We start from the raw sequence: 25,460 nt of genomic DNA on the forward strand, positions 1-25,460 counted from the left end.
TGACTTCGGTCCACTGACGGCGCTCTGGTCATGCTTTGGGAGTGGGTGACCACCCGACCATGCGGGAAATATCTAGTGCAGCGAAGAGTATACCTACGGTGCATCTGCTTATGCTGTCTGTCTTCACAGTATATGTATGTCTGGCAGTCGATAGCTATATACATGATGCAAAAGGGGCGATTTTGTATGGTGCAGGATATGAATTATATGTTTACTACATCGGCATGGTCCGCCTTGATATATTATCAGATTGTAGATCGGTTTCACTCTCTAATACTCAATCATCCATCCTCGGTGGGAGAACAGTGTCATTGAGAAAGAGTCTTTCTGTATTTGACGATCTGTAGGTCACTCTGCAGGGTTTACTTGTCAATGCAATATGGCAGTCTGTACAAAATAGTTTTGGTGCTGAAAGACCCCTCTGCAGAAAGGAAAAAAAGGCAAGCATTGCTTCCACACCAGCAGCAACAGTAATTTGGCGTTGCATTTCGGAGGTGTTTGTTGATAGCAGGTCTTAACGACATCCAGGAAGGGTAATGTGTGATGGACGGGATGCTGCGTTAGGACCATCAGGAGCAACGCATTAATCGTTATTCTGGGCTATTTTCGTAAAAAGGTTCTGTTGGACAAGAATTTCCATGCGGACAAGCTGAGACATCACGAAAGCTCCTACACAAGCAAGTGTTAACTATTTCTGTGACACTTTACAATTTCTGAGAGGTCGACTTGGCTCTTATTTACATAGCTATGTGACGTCCACATAACATTAAGAATCTTTTAGATGCGTCTGCGATGGTGAGTTGCTACGCTGACTTTTCGCAATGATCCATCAGCCACATTGGGCAGTTACACGTGCATGTACGACTAGACACAGCTTGCATGTCCCATTAGGATCGCTAGGAACAATGAAACCTGTGCTATTCTGGGAAGCATTGGAACAGATTGCTATAGCGCGACATGTGACACCCGTATCCACATGCCGGCAACAGTAAACACGCACGCTGCCCAGAGGAGTCTCGCATATGGGACTGGTGTGCACGCCTTGGAATTCTGTAGGGAGGAGCAGTTAACTGATATATCGCAGTTGACGATAGTTTGAAAGTGTTTCTCATGTGCAATGAGAGTGCACTGCATTATTTTTGGCTGTTTAAGCATTGTGAGCGTGTTTGCATAGTGTTACACATGCATTATCTTTTGGAAATTTACGAGTTGTTTTCGTGTCTGTTGCATTATTTTGTGAACAGGTGTGCAGTGCATGATTTCGACAGTTGACGATTAGCAGAAATGTTTGCAGAGCCTTTTACATGCATTATTTGGACAATTTATGCGTTGTTTGTGTGTCTGCACATCATTGTACTGCTTTATTTTGATGATTTACGAGTAGTTTGCAGGTGTTGTAGACTATTTACTGCAACCTCAAGTACGCCAGGGTGAGTGTTTTGTATCAGTGTAATAAATAAACTATGTGAAATCCGTCCCTAAATAAAATGTATGCATTATTTCGACAGTTTTTATTCAGTGAGGATGTCTGCACATCACTGAACTGCATTATTTCAGTGATTTACGAGTAGTTTCTAGTCCTGTAGGTGTTTGCAAAGCATTATACATGCATTATTTTGACAATTTTCGAGTTGTTTACGTGTCAGTAGATCAGTGTACTACATTATTTTGGTGACTTACAAGTAGTTTGCAGGTCTGTAGGCTGTGTATTGTGACCCCAAGCACGTCAGAGCGATTGTTTTATATTAGTGTAATAAATAAACTACATGAAATAAGTGCCTAAATACAGTGTTAAAAAATAAATAAAGTACACTTCTTTCTTTCTCCAGCAGCCCAGCACAGGCCGAGTCCTTTTCACGACATTCCCCCCCCCCCCCCCCCCCCCCCCCCCCAGACTGCCATCTTGGAATACATTACGGAAGGGACGACAACGCCCTCTGGTGGCAGTATTGTGCACTAGGTCAGTTGGACTCCAGGCCTCATGGTGAACACACTGCCTCAAATTGTTTAAATAATAAACACTGCATGGAAAATAAAGATCTATGTCCATCCTATCCAGCAGCCCAGTCCTTTCCCCACCAATTCATAGGAAGAGGTTTCGGTCGGTTGACTTAGGTTAATGGCGGTATTCCAAGTGAGCTATTTTCCCTCCATTTTCTTAGGTTAGTGGAGGTAGCCATGGTGTGTTTCATTATCCTGCTGGAATTTAAACTTCCCACCATTTTCGAGGGGAGGGGTTTAAGTTAGTGGAGGTAGCCCAATTGACCTATCTTCCAGCCAAAATTTGAACTTCCCTCCATGATGACATTGTGACATTGCCATATATATGGCCGCCATCTTGAATAAATTTTGCAATAACTGAGAGTGGGGTGACATCCTTGTTGTCCTACTACTGACGACTTTTATAATAAAATTCACCATATTTACTGCAGTTTGTTGAACTAGATTCAGATCAACACTGAAGTAAAGTGCTGCGAAGGCAGTGGTTCGCATGCAATGGATCTGCAAAATATCAGAGGCATTGCCGCGAGTAAGTTCTTTTAGACCACTGTAACACCCCCCCCCCCTTAAACGCAGCATCAGTAGACACATCAACACAGTGAGCAAGCACAGTTAACGTGATTTTCTGTCGTGGAGTTGGCCAGTGTTTCGAACAAGTCTGCCTGTCGTACCTACATTCATTTCCTTACAAAATAGAAATTTTTTATAATTTCGTTACTTTTCGTGAACAAATCGCACATAGTTACTTTGATGAGCATCTCTACTGCTACCCAAACTCCCTCTTTTTTTCTGTAATTTGTTCACAAAGATCCTCTCTTAAATCTTGAATTCGATTGACTGACGTTTCCTAGAAAAATATTCTCTTGCTTTGACCATGACATTCTTGTGAACCTTTTCTAAATGACACTTTAAATTGTTAGGTAGCGTACGCTCAAAACAAGGAACTTTCAAACACAAAACACACTGTGAAAGTTCTCCATTGTCCACAACAGTGCGCGCGAAACCACGTCCTAAGTAGCCATCGTCGTATTTTCTGTACTCGCGTTTCTCATCTTCATTGCCGCTTTCCTGACTGTCCTCAGAAAGTTCTCGCATTCTACTTCCACTTGACAAATTTAAAAACTGTTCTACTGTTTATCGCCCTCATTAACAAAGTCACGACATAACAACAAACACTGATTGACAACACTACGTCACTGCTGGTGCTAAATGTAAAGAGCGTTAGTTCAATTCCTGCGTAGGCAGGCTGGCCAGCATGTTGTTGTTGTTGTTGTTGTTGTTGTGGTCTTCAGTCCAGAGACTGGTTTGATGCAGCTCTCCATGCTACTCTATCCTGTGCAAGCTTCTTCATCTCCCAGTACCTACTGCAACCTACATCCTTCTGAATCTGCTTAGTGTATTGATCTCTTGGTCTTCCTCTACGATTTTTGCCCTCCACGCTGCCCTCCAATACTAAACTGGTGATCCCTTGATGCCTCAGAACATGTCCTACCAACCGATCCCTTCTTCTAATCAAGTTGTGCCACCAACTTCTCTTCTCCCCAATCCTATTCAATACTTTCTCATTAGTTATGTGATCTACCCATCTAATCTTCAGCATTCTTCTGTAGCACCACATTTCGAAAGATTCTATTCTCTTCTTGTCTAAACTATTTATCGTCCATGTTTCACTTCCATTCATGGCTACACTCCATACAAATACTTTCAGAAACGACTTCCTGACACTTAAATCTATACTCGATATTAACAAATTTCTCTTCTTCAGAAATGCTTTCCTTGCCATTGCTAGTCTACATTTTATATCCTCTCTACTTCGACCATTATCAGTTATTTTGTTCCCCAAATAGCAAAACTCCTTTCCTAATGTAATTCACTCAGCATCACCCGACTTAATTCGACTACATTCCATTATCCTTGTTTTTCTTTTGTTGACGTTCATCTTATATCCTCCTTCCAAGACATTATCCATTCCGTTCAACTGCTCTTCCAAGTCCTTTGCTGTCTCTGACAGAATTACGTCATCGGCGAACCTCAAAGTTTTTATTTTGTAGAGTGAAATTCCTTCGAGGCCTCGCAGGTTGAAACTAGAAATGATATTTCCCACAACTATCTTCACTGACTCTCACTACGTTTACATGCGACTGAGCTGCCGAAGACGAAAACCGAATTTCGGAAACCGTTTATCGCCGTCGTGTTTACATGTTGAGGTCTGAAGCGGATTTGCTAGCTCAGTTAAATATGGCGCCTGGAAAACAGCTGTTCCGGTTTCTGATTTAATCCGCACAGTCGCAGTCGCTATTTCTCTTCAGGTAGACGAGGTGTAAACAGCTTCAGTCTAATATTTCTACTTATCCCTCAATGTACAAAAAACCACGCCGTCCATATTAGACAATTTTTTAAAATAAACAAGACTCAACTTGACAGTGCAAGCACGTTTCAAAACTGGTTGCGTTTACGTGGGAGCGACAATCGATACCGGAATTGGAAAACCTGCAACTAGAAGCGGATTTCCGGGACCAATTTTAAAGTGTTTACATGACTACCCAGAAGCGGTATTATGAAACTGGCGTACGAAATCCGGTTTTGGGTGCCCCATGTAAACGGCGTAACTGACTACGATACAAATCTACGGCGCCCCAGGCTGTCATTCATGGCGCACAGGTTGAGTATCACTGCCCTAGAGCAGGGCTTCCCAAACTGTGTTCCGTGGAACGCCGGTGTTCCCCAGGAAATGAATGAGTGCTCCGCAAAAAACTATTATTAACGTGGCATATTTCCCGACATTTTGACAATATTACTTTAAAAAAAAATTGTATTGTCATTTCTGTGTGATTAGTTATAATCGCGAATCGGAAGTCATCACTAAACAAGTTATTTTCATTTTTGAAAAAGTTTTTTGAGATTCAAAATAAACAAGGTGTTCATAAAAGTACAGGATTTTCGAAGTATTCCACCAGAAGAAAAGTTTGGGAACCCCCTACCCTAAGTAAAGTCGATATTCCGACAGCCGGCCGAAGTGGCCGTGCGGTTAAAGGCGCTGCAGTCTGGAACCGCAAGACCGCTACGGTCGCAGGTTCGAATCCTGCCTCGGGCATGGATGTTTGTGATGTCCTTAGGTTAGTTAGGTTTAACTAGTTCTAAGTTCTAGGGGACTAATGACCTCAGCAGTTGAGTCCCATAGTGCTCAGAGCCATTTGAACCATTTGATATTCCGACAGGGCCCATGGCGTAGTTATGATGTAAATATATGTTTACCGACACTATATTTTTTTTAACGATGTCTTGTAGTTTGTATCATGATGTAATGAAATTTCATGTTGTTCAAAAAAAGTTTTTAACTGGAAAAAACGTTGTAGAATGCTCGCCTGTCACGTGGGCGGCTTGCGTTCGATTCCCAGGCGACGCGAATTTTTAAACAAAGGTGTGTGTTCTACGAGCATTTCTGCGAAGCGTAAAGTGCATAAAGGTGTAAAAAAATTGCGATTTAGACTGGTAATCGATGTATAGAGTCTCCCGCGTCGTTTAAATATAAAAATCATCAAATTTACACTGTGTGATCAAAAGTATCCGGACACCCTCAAAAACATACGTTTTTCATATTAGGTGCATTGTGCTGCCAGGTACTCAATATTAGCAACGTCAGTAGTCATTAGACATCGTGATAGAGCAGAACGGGGCGCTCCGCGGAACTCACAGACTTCGAACGTGGTCAGATGATTGGGTGTCACTTGTGTCATATATCTGTACGCGAGATTTCCACACTCATCCCTAGATCCACTGTTTCCGATGTGATAGTGAAGTGGAAACGTGAAGGGACACGTACAATACAAAAGCGTACAAGCCGACCTCGTCTGTTGACTGACGGTGACAACCGACAGTTGAAGAGGATTGTAATGTGTAATAGGCAGACATCTATCCAGACCATCACACAAAAATTCCAAACTGCATCAGGATCCACTGCAAGTACTGTGACAGGTAGGCGAGAGGTGAGAAAACTTGGATTTCATGGTCAAGCGGACGCTCATAAGCCGCACATCACGCTTAGTGCCAACAGTAAAATTCGGCGGCGGAGGAGTTATGGTGTGGTCGTATCTTTTATGGAGGGGGCTTGCAGCCTTTGTTGTTTTGCGTGGCACTATCACACCACAGGCCTACATTGATCTTTTAAACACCCTCTTGCTTCCCACTGTTGAAGAGCAATTCGGGGATGACGATTGCATCGTTCAACACGATCGAGCACCTGTTCATAATGCATGGCCTGTGGCAGAGTGGTTATACGACAATAACATCCCTGTAATGGACTGGCCTGCACAGTGTCGTGACCTGAATCCCATATAATACCTTTGGGATGTTTTGGATCGCCGAGTTCGTGTCAGGCCTCACCGACCGACATCGATACCTCTTCTCAGTGCAGCACTCCGTGAAGAATGGGCTGCCATTTCCCAAGAAACCTCTCAGCACATGATTGAACGTATGCCTGCGGTAGTGAAAGCTGTCATCAAGGCTAAGGGCCAAGGATGGGCCAACACCATATTGAATTCCAGTAATACCGATGGAGGGCGGCACGAACTTGTAAGTCATTTTCAGCGAGGTGTCCGGGTACTTTTGATCACATAGTGTATGCTAATTAACGCATACCTAATTGACATTTTCTGAAAAACGTCCATCTTCTTATAACTAATTAGGAATCACACAATAATCCAGTTTTCAGTGCAATTTTAAATTCTTATAAGTTTTCTTTACTTCACGTTTTTCGTCACAATTTTTTTGTCATCAGACCATCGGTTTCGGTCTATAATGACCATCTTCAGATCTGCTTTGTAGAAACATGTCCAACAACAGAATTGAAATGGTCATTATAGATCGAAACCGGTAGTCTGATGACAAAAAATTTGTGAACATAGACGTAAAGGAAATTTATTCTATTTTCGGGTCACTGTTTTATTTGTGACCATGTCGTACTTAGGTACCGATCTTTATGATTGTTTATTTTAAAAAAAATTATTGTTTTCGTCATCTTCATGTATTTCACACGTCACAGAAACGTCCATAGAACGTGCACTTTTTTTAAAGACACTGCCTGGAATTTAAACCAGGCCACCCACCTTGTCAGACGAGGATTCTACCACAGAGCTACGCAGCCCATCGAAAAATCGTTGCTGCTTTAGGATATTAAATACGCTCGGAAAACTTCAAAGTCGGTTTTGATTGGTGCACCGAACCGCTGTGGGTGTCTGGTATTTGAGTTCTTATCTTCATGTGCCATAAATATAAAAGCATGCATAAATCCGACTGCACAATGGTCGTTTGTTAGCCAAATGTCCTGAAGTGAACGACATGGATATGCAGTCTGTCTACTAACACAATTAAACAAATAAATAGATAAACTAAAAAAGTTTAATTTGTAGAACGTTACTTGTTTCACATGTTGTCTGAATGAGTGACTGAAGTAGGTCATTGTGTTCTGTTGTTTTTGACTAGATTTTTTAACGCTGGAGTGAATTTTTTCGGGATATTTGTGATTTAGTCACTTGTATATGCATTTCATAATACATTTTTGCATTTAGGGCGGGCATATTTTTCGCCTAAGATGTAACATCATTTTTTGACCACCCAAAAACCCTAGGTCTAAAGATTAGGCAATGTATTACAGCGGCAAGTGTGCTGTGATCTATTACAGTTGCAAGACTTTTAACAAGTAAGTGACTAGCTAATCTTTTCACTCATATTTAGTAACCTTGACTCTCCCACGTTGATAACATCTTCAGAACTCCTCTTTCGCAGATGTTACGACCATTGTTGCGGAGTCGAGAAAAGAAGCATCGACAGAAAAGTGGGTTAGCTTTAAACTTCGAAAAAAATGCAGCTCATTCAGTTTTGTACTGTCAAAAAGTTCCGTTCCCTTCTAAGCTAGTATACCAACAAGGAGTAATAAAAGGAGTAGAAAATTCTAAGTTCTAAGGTGTGAAAACTTAAGGTGGAAACAACATATCAGCTTCTGCTATTTTTGTCTTAGTTGTTAACTTGGGCTTATAGAATTCAGCGCTTGAACATATTTTGCCAATTTTTTTATTAGTGATGTTTTACGGAATAATGTTCTGGGGTAACTTCTCACTTAGGCACGTAGTGTTTTTTTAGACAAAATGAAGTAATTAGAATTATGTAAAGGATTGATAGATGTACGTCTTGCAGGCATCCCCTTAAGCAGCTGGGAACATTAATCACAGCCTCACAGCACATTTATTCACTTACGAGATTTGTTATCAATAATCCATCCGAGTTTGAGAGGAACAGAGATATTCACAATTGCAGTAGTAGTAGGGAAAAAAATCTTGTGCATAATCCAATAATGAGTCTGTCTTTGGCACGGAAGTCAGTATGCCGCCAAAAAACATCGTGGGTTTCCGTGTTTGTTCTGTTGACACGTTCCACGCCACAAAATTTATCGTAAACATAATAGATAAGGAACCGGTGGGTCTAGATGAATGTTCTATGCGAGTCGTCGGCCTTGACTAGGGACATACGAAACATGCGACAAACGCCGTAAACAATATGGCGACTGTAGCGTTAATGTTACAATTTTTTAGAATGGGTTAAGGTACAGATTAGCCTGTCAGCACAACTACATTAGTCTGGTGGGCGATAGAAGAATTAAGCTGTTATTTTACGCCCACCCCAGATACTGAGTCTTGCCCAAACAATCTTACATGCTGCTTCAATTACTATCACAGTGGAATTGAATTGCCGGCCGAAGTGGCCGTGCGGTTAAAGGCGCTGCAGTCTGGAACCGCAAGACCGCTACGGTCGCAGGTTCGAATCCTGCCTCGGGCATGGATGTTTGTGATGTCCTTAGGTTAGTTAGGTTTAAGTAGTTCTAAGTTCTAGGGGTCTAATGACCTCAGCAGTTGAGTCCCATAGTGCTCAGAGCCATTTTTTTGGAATTGAATTCCTTGTCTACTGCGAGAAATACCCCCCCCCCCCCTTTTCCCTATCCTTTCAATATACACTGCTGTCAGTTTCAGGTAAGCCAGATTTTTGTACCTAGTATTATGTGAACTTCAGTGCTTTTCATGAGCGTTTCAAATTCTGGCACTTTACCAGCTTGGCAGTTTACCATTAGGATTTTAAAACTCTCACCTGTCGGAGGCATTTCTTTCAATCTTATGCTGACATTTCTGGGTTTCCTACAGCTATCATTATCTGGAATGGATGGAGAGTCACCTAACCAAAAAAAAAAAAAAAAAAAAACAAAAAAAAAAAAACAAAAAAAAAACCTTGTGTGCACCCCACACGCAGTCAACCACTTGAGTAGCAGCCTCTGATGTGTAGTGCACACGTTATCCATTTAGGGGGACCCTACAGTTCTCACCCCTATGGCGCAAGTCCGGGAAGTCACAGCTGAGCTTCAAAGTCTCTGGCTCAGTCCTTCCACTCGACTCAGAACCAAAGGGCCACGATCAGTTCTGAGGGCAATGAAACAAATTGTGAAATTAGTTGAAACTCCATGTACAAGGCTGGCCTTCTCAACCTTCTCTGCCAGTCACTGGAAAGACCCAAGTATGACCTCTGAAACCAGACGACAGACATCATTTGTTCCAACATGCGCCACAATCTGTAGTTGGTTGCACCCTGTTACCTCAATGGCTGCTAGAATAGCCTCTTCAAGAAGTTGAATGAGGGCCCCAGGCACACACACTGAGCGCACCTGGTGTCCTTTCCTGTCCCTTGCTGCCATTTTCCTAAGGAGTACCATTATCCGCCGTATATGTTTGAAGTGTCAATGATTAATAGACCCACACCTTTTTGTGTTTGCCTCCTCTTGATTCCAGACAGAACAAGTTTACTACAAACAGGTGAAATGAGTTCAAATGACTCAGTTTCAGTGAAAGACAGCACCTCAAACATGTTGGTTGGGACGATTGGTACAACACCCTGAGACCTCTCTGGTCACCATTCACCCTGTAGATCTACCATTGGTCTGTGAAGGTACACTAGCATATTTGTTTTTAAATACAAGCATATGTATATTCATATTCTTGTTTTTCTGCCATGTTCAACATCATGGAAGATCTCCTCACTATGGATCAACCGGAAGAAAAAGTACATCTAATTTAATTTAAGCTGGTGTTAAAATTACATTTCTGTTATATAACATTTCTGCCATCTGTCGCAGCTATTTTGTTAATCCCAGACCTTGACAAGGGGTCTGCTTTGTTGCTTATGCAATACATCAACCTATCCAATGTATGCCCTTCTCAGTTTGGAAGCAGATATTTACTTTTTTTAATAGCGTGAAAATATGCAATGATAATACAGGCAAGGTGGAAAATGGAATTGCATTTTAATAAAATTTTGGCTGTGGCATTCAGTATGAAAATACTTATTTAAATGCTGAAAAAATTCATAAAAATTGTTCAGTCATGTGGATTGACTTCATAAATACAAGCTTACAACCTTTATCAATAAATCTTCATACATCCATATTTAAGCTGCATGAAGGTGGGACACGGCTTGTACAATTTTTATTAAAAATGAAATTCCTCCAGCTGTATTTAAGATTTTTTATTTACTTCACTACTAGTTTTGGCATTGCGTCAATGCCATCTTCGGGCCCGTACACTTTGCTGAAATCAGTTGTGTGTGGCTCAGTCTAGAAGTCTGCTGTGAGATCAACAGGTGCTCCACCTAAGCACATGCTCTTGTGAATGAGGTATGCAAGCAAAGTATTTGTCAGTCCTGTCAACACTGCACATATCACACACTCATTTCATACATGATACATTGTGTGTTGAAGAAATAGTATTTGTGCATAATAATGCAGGAGTCCTGAGTTCCTAAAACACATTATGCCATGTCATGATATTTCCTTTCAAAAAATTTATATGCTTCTTTCACATAAAGGCTGAGAAATGGTTTTCTTTATGCACTCATCCCTCTACTGCACAATCAGCATATATCATCCTGAAGAAAAAATTCATAAATCACTTACAATGCATCAGTACTTGTTCTGCTTAGTCTGCCAGAAAATACGAGACTTTTTTGAGTACATGAGGTACAACTCCAATGTTTCGTATGTTTCATGATTTCTACTTGCTCTGTTGATGGCCTTGGTGTGCTCTGTTTTGCTCCTGCCACTGCCTTGGCAACCCAAAACTTAAGGTGAGACCACCATCCTTCAAGATTTGTGACACATTATATGTATTATTACAGAATTTTTCTCTCTCTCACTTTTCTTTCTTGCCATTTCTGCAGCATTCTTCTTCTACATTTCTCTTGTGTTCCTCATAGTTACAAGAAAGACATTCCCTCTCTTTTTCAAATTGTCTCTTTCTTGAAGGATACTGTTTTTAAATCTCAGTTTTCTTCAGTTATTTTTCTCCGTTTTTGCCATCTTTCTTGCTTAGATTTTTGAGAAATTAAGCAGCGTCTCCATATCTCAAAACCTGAATCATGTATGGCATCTTGGATATGACTGTTATTTCTTACACCCAGTGTAAAGAATTAGTCACTATCATAACATAAATACCACATTGCTGCCAAATTTGCCACTTCTTGTTCTGAAGCTTCACATCAGCTCAGAGTGAAATATTTATGATGCCCATTCAACAAAGTCAGAAGTAATAAATAATTGACATGCTACATGTACAAGGATGGAAAATAAATTAACTGAGTCCTATGACACAGTTTGGGGTGAGACAATGAGAAGTTAAGAGTGCTACCAAATGGATATTTGTTGTTGGCAACTGTGGCCATATTCTGTCACATACAAAATTTAATTTCATTCTTCATAATTGGGGGCACATTGCTTCAAGATGGCTGCAGAACAACACACAAGCAGACATCACATAAAATACAGTTGTAAAAAAAAAAAATCCAGAAACGTTTTGTGCTACACATGTAGTGTTCTATTATTTAAAACATGCAAAATTACTCAAGAGTAAGTAATAGGGAATACTTTTGTTTTTCTTGAAATTACCAAAACATAACTACTCTTTTACACTCCCAGTTATTATCAGTAGCCTAACAAACTTCAGATGAAAAAAAAAAAAAAAAAAAAAAAAATCTGGAACAAATCCAGCTTAAAATCAACACAAAAAGCCACTGTAGGTTACTCCTGTTATGTATACTAACAAGCTACTGTTCAAAAAGCTGCTGTTACTCCTCTTCTACTTCTCACCTGCTGATTTTATCTAAATATCCAGACAAAGCATCTGTAGAACTTCATACAGACTAGTGTCAGCTGACTACATATACTAGAGTCAGGTCAAGATCTGTATAATACAAATGTTAGATTTAGATTCCAGAGTCCAAATATTCTGATATAATGCACAAAGAGTAACTAATGAGGTACGTTTAGTAAAGGTAACGGGAGTTGTGAATGTATGGCTAGTTGTTTCGTAAGAACTGAGGTCTTTCCTCTTTTGTGTACCTTATAATTGTAGTTACTCAGTTTCACATTTATGCAGAATAATAAGCAGTTACTGATCCCTGTCATTGTCTACATGACATTATATGTAACAAAATGTTTTAATCATTTAATTGCACTGTTTGGAATCTAAGTATTATGCTGTGTTAGAATTTGATGCTCAAATCTCTCTTCTGCCTTCATTATGCTTCCACTGTATGGAACTACACTTATTACATTTAAATTCAATATGCTGTACTGAAATAAGTAACAACCTGAGAAATGTAACCCCACACTGAAATCATAGTAGACATTTTCTTGTGTACTGTATGCGATTCTTGTTTTCATGTTTTTCTAGTATTAATATGTGTAACTGATCCTTCATTTTGAAAATGTGTATATTTATCATCGCTATTGTAATCTTACATACCTTCATTTTTTTCCACTTTTACAGGAAAAGCTAATGATCCGGCCAAAGGTGGTGGTCGCTCTTTACCCATTCAAAGCAATTGAAGGTGGTGACATATCATTGGAGAAGGTGAAAAACATTAGCTTCTTTTTTTGTTATATATTCTAAAACTATACAACTCCCCCCCCCCCCCCCCCCCTCTCTCTCTCTTTCTCTCTCGCTCTCTTTTCTGTTCCTGAAGATGGAATGCACAACTTATTACCATGCCATTTATTGAGCAAGATCAACTTCCTCTGTCATGCTGTAAAAATGTATAACAGAAAGTACAGAGAACAAAATATTACACATATCATTCAGTGGTATCGTTAAGGATTCTTCTCCATCAAGCTGCTTTTGTTTGAAATTTTACAGCACTGCAACTGCTACTGATCACTTACAATATTCCTGAAACTGTACTGCCATCTATTGTTCTTTAAAACTGTAAATAAATTTGAAAGTACTTGTAGTATCAAAAAATGTGATAGTACTTGTAATCTGATCATTTTAATGGGGATTTGATAGACAGAGATTCAACAGAATTGTGGTTGTCCTTGCTGTATTGTAGTTGAGCTGCCATCTATATAGTTTGTACATATAAACTGTGTTCATTATGAAGTATCAAATGTATCTTGGAAATACTTAAATGGTTCTCTTTGCCTCCTGTTTTGCAGGGTGCTGAGTATGAGGTGCTTGACGATTCACAGGAACACTGGTGGAAGGTGAAAGACGAGCATGGGTTAGTCTCGTATTTTTATCTATCCCTTACCTCATAGTCTTTCATTTTTGCCTCCCCTTGGCCTCACAACATGTAGGTTCCTCTCAGGTTCTGTCTGAGTGACCTGTCCTTCATTTTTGATCTTCCCCAACCTATCCCTCAGGAAGAAACTATGAGTTCCAAAAGCTAGGTAGTGTATATACTTTTACATGTCTGTTGATAGTATTAAATAATTCACTCATTACAGGTAAGTCCTGGACAGCTATTCTATCTCAAAACTCAGTAGTTTAGAATAAATAAGTTTTCTTGCATGAATTTTCCTTTGATACAATAAACAGCCTTTCTGACATTCTGTCTGTTGCCTGTTCTGTCTGTGTGTTATTTGCAATCTTGCCTGACATCATTTACATAATTTGGTGATCTTTTTATGTTTTCAGTAATATTTTTCTTGTGTTTTGTATTTAGTGAACTTTTATTCTGTATTTAGCAACCTTTTTCCATGTTTATTGATCCTTATTACCTGTTTAACGATCCTCTTTCAGTGTGTAAAAATATTTTTTTCTTTGTGTTTGGTGACCTTTTCACTTTGTTTGACAATACTTTTCCTTTATATGGCATACTTTTATCAGTGTTATGAGATCTATTTTTTACCTGATTATCTCTCTTCATTATTTGGCAATCCACTTGTTGAACAGTCTTCTTTCTCTGTTTGGCAATTGTTTCCCCACATTTATTGGCTTGTTTTATTGTTTGCCTACAGTTTTCTGCACTTAGTAATCTTCTCCCATTGCGTTACTGTCTTACTTGCTATTTAATGTACATTTAACAACCATCTCTTGCTTCAATTTTACTGTCTATTTTCCCCAAGTTATTTCAGCAGACAATTTATCTAGATTCAGGAACTGTTTACATTCTTTAGTTATTTGAAAATCTTTTTTACATCTTCAGTGACTTTCTTAATTGTTCATTAATCTTTTTTATGTATTTAGTGGTCTGTTTCTCCTTTGGTATTCTTCATTTGGCAGTCTTTTGTTTGGTGATTCCCCCTCTCCCCCCCTCCCCCCCCCCTCTCTCTCTCTCTCTCTCTCTCTCTCTCTCTGTGTGTGTGTGTGTGTGTGTGTGTGTGTGTGTGTGTGTGTGTGTGTGTGTCATTTTTTTCTCATTTTTGTTTTTTGGCAAATGCTTTTATGTATTAAGTGATTTTCCTTCAATTGCCATCTTATCTGCCTTTTAGCACTCTTCAAGTATGTTTAAAGAGTCTCTCACTTGCCTGTTATTTTCCACACATTCTCGCAGCACTCATTTTGTCTATGTGCAAAAACCATTCATATTGCTTTACTTCTGTTCCTCTTTTCATTGTAACCTTCGTAGGTCAAAGTATTTTCTTTTTTTCACTAGCCTTCTGGTTGTTCTGATATTCTTGAAGGCCACAACTGTTCATTTTACAAAACTGCAAGTGAACAGAGGGTTTGTTTGAAATACGGCATTGCAATAATGACATTGAAAGTGACAGTGGAAATTGTTGTATAAGCATGTACTGTATAAGTATTTTTTTAGACTAATAATCAATGGAAATAGTTTTACAGTTTTAAAAATATAAATGTGTATTTAACAGTAGAGTACATGAACTACATGTAGCACAGCATTAATTATACTGTATTAATACTTACATTATTGATCTCTCATTGTAAAATGACTTCTCACTTACTATTTAAAAATAACAAGTTAAACAGTGGTTGTTATCGAGTGGAAAGTTTGATAGTGAAAATCTTGAAGGTTTTATTTCTGAAATATTTTGAATAAAATTTTTAAGAGTGAGACTGCCATCACTTTCTGCAAATCAGTTGCTTATTGATTATATTCCCCAGATCGGCTAATATACACTATGCGATCAAAAGTATACGGACACCCCCAAAAACATACATTTTTCATATTAGGTGCATTGTGCTGCCACCTACTGCCAGGTACTCCATATCAGCAACCTCAGCAGTCATTAGACATCGTGAGAGAGCAGAATGGGGAGCACTGCAGAACTTAAGGACTTCGAACGTGGTCTGGTGATTGGGTGTCACTTGTGTCATAGTCTGTACACGAGATTTCCCTAGGTCCACCCTTTCCAATGTGATAGTGAAGCGGAAATGTGAAGGGACATGTATAGCACAAAAGTGTACAGACCGACCTCTTCTGTTGACTGACAGAGACGGCTGACAGTTGGAGAGGGTTGTAAAGTGCAGTAGGCAGACATCTATCCAGACCATCACACAGGGATTCCAAACTGTATCAAGATCCACTGCAAGTATTATGAAAGTTAGGCGGGAGGTGAGAAAACTTGGATTTCATGGTCAAGCAGCCATTCATAAGCCATACATCAAGCCGGTAAATGCCAAACGACGCCTCACTTGGTGTAAGGAGCGTAGACATTGGATGATTGAACAGTGGAAAAATGTTGTGTGGAGTGATGAATCATGGTACATAATGTGGCGATCCAGTGGCAGTGTGTGGGTATGGTGAATGCCCAGTGAACGTCATCTGCCAGCGCTTAGTGCCAACAGTAAAATTCGGAGTTGGTGGTGTTATGGTGTGGTCGTGTTTTTCATGGAGGTGACTTGTTGTTTTGCGTGACACTATCACACCACAGGACTACATTGGTGTTTTAAGCACCTTCTTGCTTCCCACTGTTGAAGAGCAATTCGAGGATGACGAATGCATCTTTCAACATGATTGAGCACTTGTTCATAATGCAAGGCCTGTGGCGGAGTGGTTACTCGACAATAATGTCTCTTAATGGACTGACTTGCACAGAGTCCTGACCTGAATCCTATAGAGCACCTTTGGGATGTTTTGGAACGCTGATGTCGTGCCAGGCCTCACCGACCGGCATCGATACCTCTCCTCAGTGCAGCACTCTGTGAAGAATGGGCTGCCATTCCCCAAGAAACCTTCCAGCACCAGACTGAATGTATGCTTGTGAGAGTGAAGCTGTCATCAAGGCTAAGGGTGGACCACCACCATATTGAATTCCAGCATTACCAATGGAGTGCACCACGAACTTGTAAGTTATTTTCCGCGAGGTTTCTGGATACTTTTGATCACATATTGTAGTTTCTAAATTCATCTGACACAAATTTCCAGAAGTATCCTACTTAGGAAAATGTATTCCAGGTACATTATCCAGGTAAAATCTAATAAACTTTTGCTCGTCTTATTCCAGGAACATCGGTTACATCCCTAGTAACTATGTGAAGGAGAAAGAATTACTGGGCCTTCAGAAATATGAGTAAGTTAAAATTCATTACTGAATCTTTCTGAAATACTGTGCTGTTACAGAGCAGTAACTACATTATGCAGATGGAAAATATCTGAAATGACGTAATTTCATAACCAACTGAATGGTTTATTTCATAGTTCTTTAGCATGGAACATAATATTTTTATGGTCTTTTTACTGTGGAGAGCCTAATAATAGTGTCAGTGGTATTAACCTAAATAAATCTTTTTAAGTTAGGACAACTCAGATCTTTTTGCATTTGCCATCTTCTGTACATTAGTTGTATTGTCTTTTACACTTTGTGACAACTGTTTAACAGGTGGTATGTTGGAGACATGTCCAGACAGAGAGCAGAGTCACTTCTGAAACAGGAAGACAAGGAAGGGTGCTTTGTGGTGCGAAATTCATCCACAAAGGGCCTCTACACACTCTCACTATATACCAAAGTGTAAGTCCCATCAGTTATGGTTTTCTGTAATTTTCAGTGCTGCCAACTTATTGTTTGTGGCTCTTGTGTGTCCATTAATGCACAGAAAAATGGGATAGGGTAGGAGCTGCACAAAAGATAAAATTGTTTCAGTTTCAGTAAGAGTGTGACATCTTCATATTTGGTACTAAAATTCAACAGACCATCACCTTAAAAAAAATTGCTTTGACTGTTTTGCAGTAGCAGCAACTGCTCTAATACTCAAGTCATAATAATCTTGTTGCTTAGAAAGTAGTCACGAGTCATGCAATACACACATAGTTTTTGTCAGCATCAGTAATTATTTTCGAGGATCATTTTACATTATCATAGTATCTGTTAGCTTAATACAAGCAAAACACCCACATGTGGGTACACAAATGTGTTTAATTAGGAGAAAACGGGGCAGTTAGTCAGCCATGACTTTTATCAAGGAACTGTCCCACCAGTTGCCTTGAAATGACTTAGGAAAATCACAGAGATGTGTAATTGGTTCAGTGACTTTTTGGGTAATAGGTCCCTGTACATTATGCCATAGTTAACGGTTAAGCAGATCCCTGACACAGCTTGCAGCACTATTGCCACCTTTCACCTGAAGAACACTAACCACCTTTCAACTGCAGAACACTAATGGCTGCAGGTGAAAACAGTAGCTGTCTACAGAGCTGTGACAGCACTAAGGCATAGCCATAGAGATGTTAACAAAATTACTTAATGTTGTTGGTTGAGGTAATCCTGTGAAGCTACTGTGCCCAGCATACTGCACCTGTCAGGGATCAACTTATGCTGATTCAGCTATAGATGGTGAATGTTCAACTGGAACAAAAGTGTTCTCCAAGGAAGCCTGACAAGATCTCCAATGTTCACACTATACACAAACAATTTATTAGATAGGATCAAAAACTATAAAAGATTGTCTTCTAATAATGCAGTTATCTATTTATTTATTTAGCCATCTGATGTATTTCAGTTGATACATGTTGTATCATTACATATAGGCCTTGACATTTTGATTATACCACAACAATTTTCTAAAACTTGTGCATTTATGGCACCGATCACAGCATAATACTTTTATGGCTCTGTTCAGTGTAAATAGTCCTTTTTCACATATGTGACTGTTTCCCTTACATTGAAGTTTACATATATACATTTATCTCTGTTTTTTTAATTGAATGATGGTTACTTCTTATCACATTTTTGAGTTCTTCTTGCAATAATCAGTAAATTCATTTACAGAATAAAATGAATTTTTCTCCAGTATGTCTCTGTGCACTCAAAGGTATTAATGTTCTTTATTTCGCTGATGCTGTTTAGAAGGCAATTGAATTGGTACATTCCCATCATAGTGACATGACCTCTGTTGGATTGCTCTCAGGTTCCAACAGTTCCTTGTTTCATATTAATGAATCTCTTCACTTTTCTTAAAATTACTAATGTTTTATGGAGTGTATGCTAGTACTTAAGCTGTATAAGTATTTGTTATTGTTAAAATGTTTAGCAGTTTAAATTTTGGTCTGTAGCTTGTTCATAGTTTCACATTGGTCATTATGCTCATAGCTTTTTTGTGTAGTTGAGCACCTTCTTCGTATGTACTGAGCTTCTCTACTGTTCTTTTCCAAATGTCATTACTGATTCAGAGTGTGCAAACTAAAAAATTTTGAGGACTTTTTAAATATTAAAGTTTTGGCTAACTTTTGTAGTGCATAGCAGTCTGAATTTAACTTACTCTTTATACTATTGATGTGCTCTGGCCAAGTTGTTTTATCATCATGATAGACAACCAGAAATTTCATGTAAGGTGCTTGTTGAAGTTTGTATTGCTTGATTTTTAATACTAACTTGTTATCTTTTGGGCAATTGTTTTAAAGCTCGTAATGCTTTTTTTTTTTTAAATCATTAGGTTGTTATTTATAAGCCAGTTTTGTATTCTGCATAATACACTTTCAGTTGAATGTGTAGCTTTTTCCGAACCCATTCCTTTAATTAAAATGTTTGCGTCATCTGCAGATTGTTGAATTTCCTCAGGTAGGTCATTAATATGTATCAAGAACAGCAGTGGCCCCTGAGACTTCCAGGGTATGCCATTCTGTATCATCCCAGTGTCTGAGTAGTATTTATTTGTCTCCTCATCTGTTATTTCCACTTCTTGGTATCTGTTCATTAAGTGGTTTTATTATAAGACTGAATGCATTGCTTCAAACCCCTTAGCACTTTAGTTTTTCAAGGAGAATGTTGTGATTAACTCGGTCAAAAGCTTATTGACTTCTCTGTGTCAAGTGTTTGCATTACATAGTCCACACGTTCTTGCGTTGCTGAGGTAGTAGATTAAACAATGGAAACTCCACGTAGGAATATCAACAATGTAGGAAAAGATAGATTGCTACTCACTGAAAAGAAGGCACAGTTGCACACAGACACAATTAAAGTGTAAGTCTTCTTTTAATTGTGCCTGTCTGTAACTTAACGTGTCTTCTTTACAGTAAGTAGCAATTTATCTTTTCCTACATTGTTAATGTAATAGATTTTTTGGAACCCATGTTGGTTTCTGGCTATGATATTGTGTGACATGAAGAAGCTTATTAGTCTGTATTAGTATGCTTACAAAGACTTTAGATATTACTAGAATAATACTAACAGGTCTGCAGTTTTCAGGTTCTGTAGTGTCACCTTTTTTGTATAGTGGTAGCACCCTAGCAAGTTTTAAACTATCTGAATACAGCCCTTCTGTTATTGCTTCATTAACCATTTTGTTCAAGCTTTAATGAAGAACTTGAATGAAATTTTAGTAATCTTATTTGAGATACTGTAGATGTCATGGGTCTTGGTGTTTTTCATCTTGTTTATGATTCTCGTTACTCCTCCTTCACTTTTTGGATATAGATATATAGAATTTCGTAGTGGATGTCTTTTTCTCTGTTGAAGCATTCATATCACTTGTTGTTGGATGTGACATATCCTTTGTTAGATTTTGGCACACGTGTGTAATAATCATTTAATGCTGTGGCTATAGTTTCTGGGTTTCCCTGTAGTGAATTTTCCCATCTGATTTCTTGGAGCTATTATTTTTTATGTTGCCTTTTCCTATTGCCTTTATGATCATCAATACTATTGTTTTGCTGTGTTGTCCGAGTTTGTAATGTCCTGTTTAACGTCCATTTTCTTTGAATATTTATTACTCTGGTGTAGATTTTTTATATTCTTTATAGTAACATTTTAAATGCAAGCAGTTAGTTTTATATTTAATTGTTCTGTGCTGAGTCACAGATAGTCATATCAAAAAGACTGTCACAAAATAAGCTTTTGGCCAACAAGGCCTTTGTCAAAAAAATACACTTGGCTTCAGCTGCCTGAGGCCGTGGTCATGTGTGCGAGTTGTGTTTGTGCGAGTGTATGTGTGTATCTGTCGTCTATTTTTGACAAAGGCCTTCTGGCTGAAAGCTTATTTTGTGACAGTCGTTTTGTGCCTATTTGCAACTCAGCATCTCTGCTATATAGTGAGTAGCAACTGGATTTTCCATTGTTTAATTGTACTGTGAAGTGCTTTTTCTTTTCCATGAAACAATGATGCCCTTTGAAATCAATTTGTTCTGTCTTTCTTTATTTGTTACACGTTTATTTTTGATAGGTGATGTCTCCTTAATATGTTCACAATATTTGGTTATGAAGAAGCCAAAACTCCATGCATTTCCTTTTCACTTTGAATTTTGTTCCAGCTTTCTTTAGCCAAATTGTGACTGAAGGTATTTAAATTTTTGTCATGCATTTATTGATATTTAATATAGACCTACCGGGGGTTCAAACTTTGTGCTACTGAGATTATTTGTCCATTATGATCAGACAGGTAGTTCACAGTTTTACTATTAATTTATAGTTTTATGCCTGTATATTGGTGACCATATAATCCATAGTAGAAGCACTGTTTGTAGTAATTCTAGCATAATCATTGACTGTGTTATGCAAATTGTATGAGATCAGAAGTGAACAAAGATCCTCTTTCAGTTTCAATACCTTACTATAGTGTTGAAGTCACCACTCAGGACAATTTTCTTATTTCCTTTACAACTGCTAGCCTTATTTAACAAACTACCTAATTTAGTTAAAAATGACTTGGGACTACTGTCAGGTGAATCATAGACATTGATGATGATATATGTTGTATTTTGAACTACAATTTCAGTTGCTGAACACTCAAAAACATTTTCAGCACTGTATTTCACTAGATTGACTCTGGTCTTGTTTGCAAGCCATTTTTTAAACATATATGCAGCTGCCCCCATTTCTGTTATGTGACCTGCAAAAGTGTGATGCTACTGAATAGTTCTGTGGATTGCACAGAGGTATTTCCTGCTAATGTAACCAGTGTTCAGTGAAATGCACCACTATGTGTGTATCATCATCACTCAATAGTGCTTCTGCACTTACAAGTTTACTTCTTAAGGGCTGAATATTTTGGTGCATGCTTGATAGATTGTTTTATTAGTTTTCACATTGGTATTTTCCTTTGGGTTTCCCATAAGAAGGTATGTCATGGCTTCTCATAAGCCACCTATCAAGATATATTTGTTTTATTTCTTTATTTCTGCACTGTGTTCATGCAGAGTGTATTGTTCAGATTTCTTATGTGTAGAGTTTTGATTATTTTCATGAAGACAGGATTTTTTGATTTTTCTGTGTTGAGTGAACTTTGTCCTGTTTTTTATTATTTGTGGATACCTGGAGGAAATCTTTTCTTTGCCTAGCCCATTGATACGCAGCCCATGAATATTAAAATAGAATCTCATTAGTCTCTCAGTTTCAAAATTAAAAGCTGCCCTGCATTTGTTGAAATTGGAGTTACCTACATAGGAGACAAGCATTCTATTAAATAATTTAATACTCTTATTTATTTAGTTCTGGTGTGTCATGTCTGTCCGGTACTGTACTGAAAATTATATTGATCTTATGACTAATGGAGGAAGTACTGTGACTGCAATGTTTGTAATACTGCTGCAGTTAAAAGTGTTGTCAATGTCATTTGTTCCCACTAGAACTATTACTGTATCCTTTTGACTGAAATCTTCAGTCAGTTTTATTACGTTTTTTGTCACCTCATATAATGGCGCACCTGCCTTTATGATACTTCACTCTGCATGTGTATCATCTGGTTCAGAGCTAATCAAATTATGTGAATACCTTCTATGACTATCCATTAGCACAAGAATTCTTTTCTTCTGTGTCTCGGACATTTCTGTGGGTTCTTTTGTGAATATGGTGCATTCTTCAGTGTGAATGCAGTTTGGAATGTTTGTTTTGATGGCTGCCACAGGAGCATATGACATTTAGGCACTTCATTTTTTCAGTACTATCCTTGCTATGATCAGTAATTGTATCCAACTGTAAGTGGATATCAAGTTCTTTATCACTATTTTTTTGTTTGACACACTTACCAAACATTGTAGCAGTCTCTGCTTCATGTTCTAATGCATTTTCTTTGAGTGTCATGGCAGTTCATTTATATATGGATTGTGACAGTATATACAGAGAAATTTTGTTGGATAGTCATAATGAACTGTAGAAAAGCTGGAACAAAATTTCCACTTGGTGTAACAAATGGCAGCTCTCTTTAAATATGCATAAGCATAAGATAACACCCAGAACAAAGAGAGAGAATGATGTACTATCAGGTTACAAGATCTGTTGTGGACATAAGAAGCAAACTACATTATTTATATATTTAGGCATTATTTTAAGAAATGGTATAAAATGGGGTGAACATAGACGTGGTGAAAGGCCAACACAGATTTGTTGAAATGGGTCTGGGAAAGAGCAATGTATCTGTAAAGGACATAGCTTACAGGATATTAATGCAATCAGTTCTAGTTTACTATTTCACTGTTTGAATGTATTTCATGCCTTTAGTCAAGCCTACATAATGTTTCTAGAGACATCTACATCTGCATATCTACACACAGACTCTGCAAAGAACCATACAATATGTGGCAGAGGGTACCCTGTACCACAACTAGTCATTTCCTGTTCCACTCGCAGATACAGCGAGGGAAAAATAACTGTTTATATGGCTCCATATGAGCCCTAATTTCTTGTATCTTATCTTTGTGGTCCCTATGCAAAATGTATGTTAGCAGCAGTCGGATCGTTCTGCAGTCAGCTTCAAATGCCCATTCTCTAAAGTTTCTCAGTAGCATTCTTCAAAATGAATGTGTTTTCTCCTCCAAGGATTCCTACCTGAGCTCCCAAAGTGTATCTGTAACACTTTCATGCTGATTGAACCTGCTAATAACAAATGTAGCAGCTCACTTCTGAATTGCTTCGATGCCTTATTTCAATCTGACCTGGTACGGATCCCAAACACTCAAGCATTACTCAAGAATAGGCCTCACTGGCATCCTATATGCAGTTTCCTTTACAGATGAACGACACTTTCCTAAAATTCTACCAGTAAACCAGAGTCAACCATTTGCTTGCCTACCACAATCCTCACATGCTCATTCCATTTTATATTGCTTCACAATGTTATGCCTAGACATTTAAATGACTTGATTGTGTCAAGCAGGATGCTAGTAATATTATATCTGAACATTAAGGATTTGTTCTTCCTACTCCACTGCATTAACTTACATTTTGCCACATTAGAAGCCAGAGACATATGCTGCTTTGATCAAACACAGAGGTGGCTAAGCTCAGCTGATAAGCTCTCTGTATCTGAGATAGCTGTTGTCTGTAATACACAGCTCATAGCTCATAGATACGGGTCATTGTGTGTAGTATCATGAAACACACAGTGACACTAGGAGTCATCTTCTTTCTGTGAACCATGATATCCAGAAATGGGAGGTCCCCATTTGCATGGTGAAGCAGGTGCTTGGAGAGAGTCAAGATGTTCCAAACATGGAAGAAGCATTGCTGTTCCATGTGGCCATAACAGAGAGATAATGTCTACATAGTTCCAAAAACATTTTGGTTTCAAAACTGCTGGCTGGAGTGCTTTGTCCTTGAAGTCTTACATTACTGGCTTAATTGCTATCCAAAGCAACACTGTTAAGTTTGCTCAAAATATTGGTGATTAAAAAAGTAACTTGACATAAGCACATGTTTTAAAACAGGGTGTGTACATTCTGGGAAATCTTGGGAAAACCCAGGAATTTTTTCATCCGGGAGAAAACTGGGAAAAACCCGAGAATTTTTAAGAATTCTGGGAATGTTTTGTTGTTTTAGTTTTCAGTTAAATTTTTGTAGTTTTGACTGTTAAGGACTGATACTCTCACAAAGAATTTTACTTTAGGCCATTACTGCAATATAATACTGCAGCAATAAAATATTAAAAAAAAAAAAAAAACCTGATGTTGCAATGGAAATGCGCTATTTACAACTACAAAACACAGTACACACACGAAGGCCTGCCAACAGCAAAATGTGTTGAAGGCTTTAGGACGAAGACTGCAATAATTTATAACAACAAACTGCTTCCAGTGGGCATGAAATCACAATGGTTAACATTAGGTTCGTTTGAGAAGTTGCCTATGGGCTTACGCACATGCGCAGTTGAGTCGCGTATGAGCAGTACCTTCTCACGCTTCTAGCTACTTGAAGTGTGGCTGTTAGCTGTATCCAAGGTAACTAGACATGGGCTGTATCAGCAGTAGAAACAAGTAGCCAGGTGCTACCCGCAAACATTTTTCGGACACATCCGAGCTCCAGATTCGTGCATGCGCAGAGCAGCTTGAGTTGTAGAGTATGAGGGCTAGTCTCCACGTGAACCGTGTTTACGTTTAGTTTGCTGTTTCCTCTTGGTTTACAGCTCTCAAAAACAAAACAGATTTCTGTAGCCAGGAGCTATAAAGGGAATTAAAATATTAACATAATTATGGAAGGCTAAAATACGTTATTAGTCTCAGTTTTCTGATTTTATTTTATTTTCGGGTTTTTGGGAGTCAGGTATTGATTGCCTTGCAGAACGTGAAGTTATTTTTGTCGATTTGGTAAACAAATTTGTCTTTAATTAATCTTAGGTTATGAGCTGCACTATTTGAAACTGGGCCAATGTTGCACACAACATCCTGTACTATCAAGTTAGTGTTGTCAGCAAACAAAAATATTTTAGAGTTACCCGTAATACTAGAGGGCATATATCATTTATATAAATAAGTAATAGGAG

At 38.5% G+C, this 25,460-nt stretch overlaps 1 protein-coding gene across 2 annotated transcripts in view; it reads left to right on the forward strand.

Annotated features, from left to right (window-relative positions):
• LOC124621936 (tyrosine-protein kinase Btk29A) overlaps positions 1-25,460 on the forward strand; it is a 380,429-nt gene that overhangs the window by 327,406 nt on the left and 27,563 nt on the right. For both annotated transcript variants that reach the window (XM_047147446.1, XM_047147445.1), the window contains exons 3-6: positions 12,861-12,944; positions 13,526-13,590; positions 16,781-16,846; positions 17,156-17,284. In XM_047147446.1, coding sequence (XP_047003402.1) covers positions 12,861-12,944; positions 13,526-13,590; positions 16,781-16,846; positions 17,156-17,284 — 344 coding nt within the window. The remainder of the gene's footprint in view (positions 1-12,860; positions 12,945-13,525; positions 13,591-16,780; positions 16,847-17,155; positions 17,285-25,460) is intronic.

The sequence above is a fragment of the Schistocerca americana genome, chromosome 7, assembly GCF_021461395.2.
Source record: "Schistocerca americana isolate TAMUIC-IGC-003095 chromosome 7, iqSchAmer2.1, whole genome shotgun sequence".
Lineage (NCBI taxonomy): Eukaryota > Metazoa > Arthropoda > Insecta > Orthoptera > Acrididae > Schistocerca > Schistocerca americana.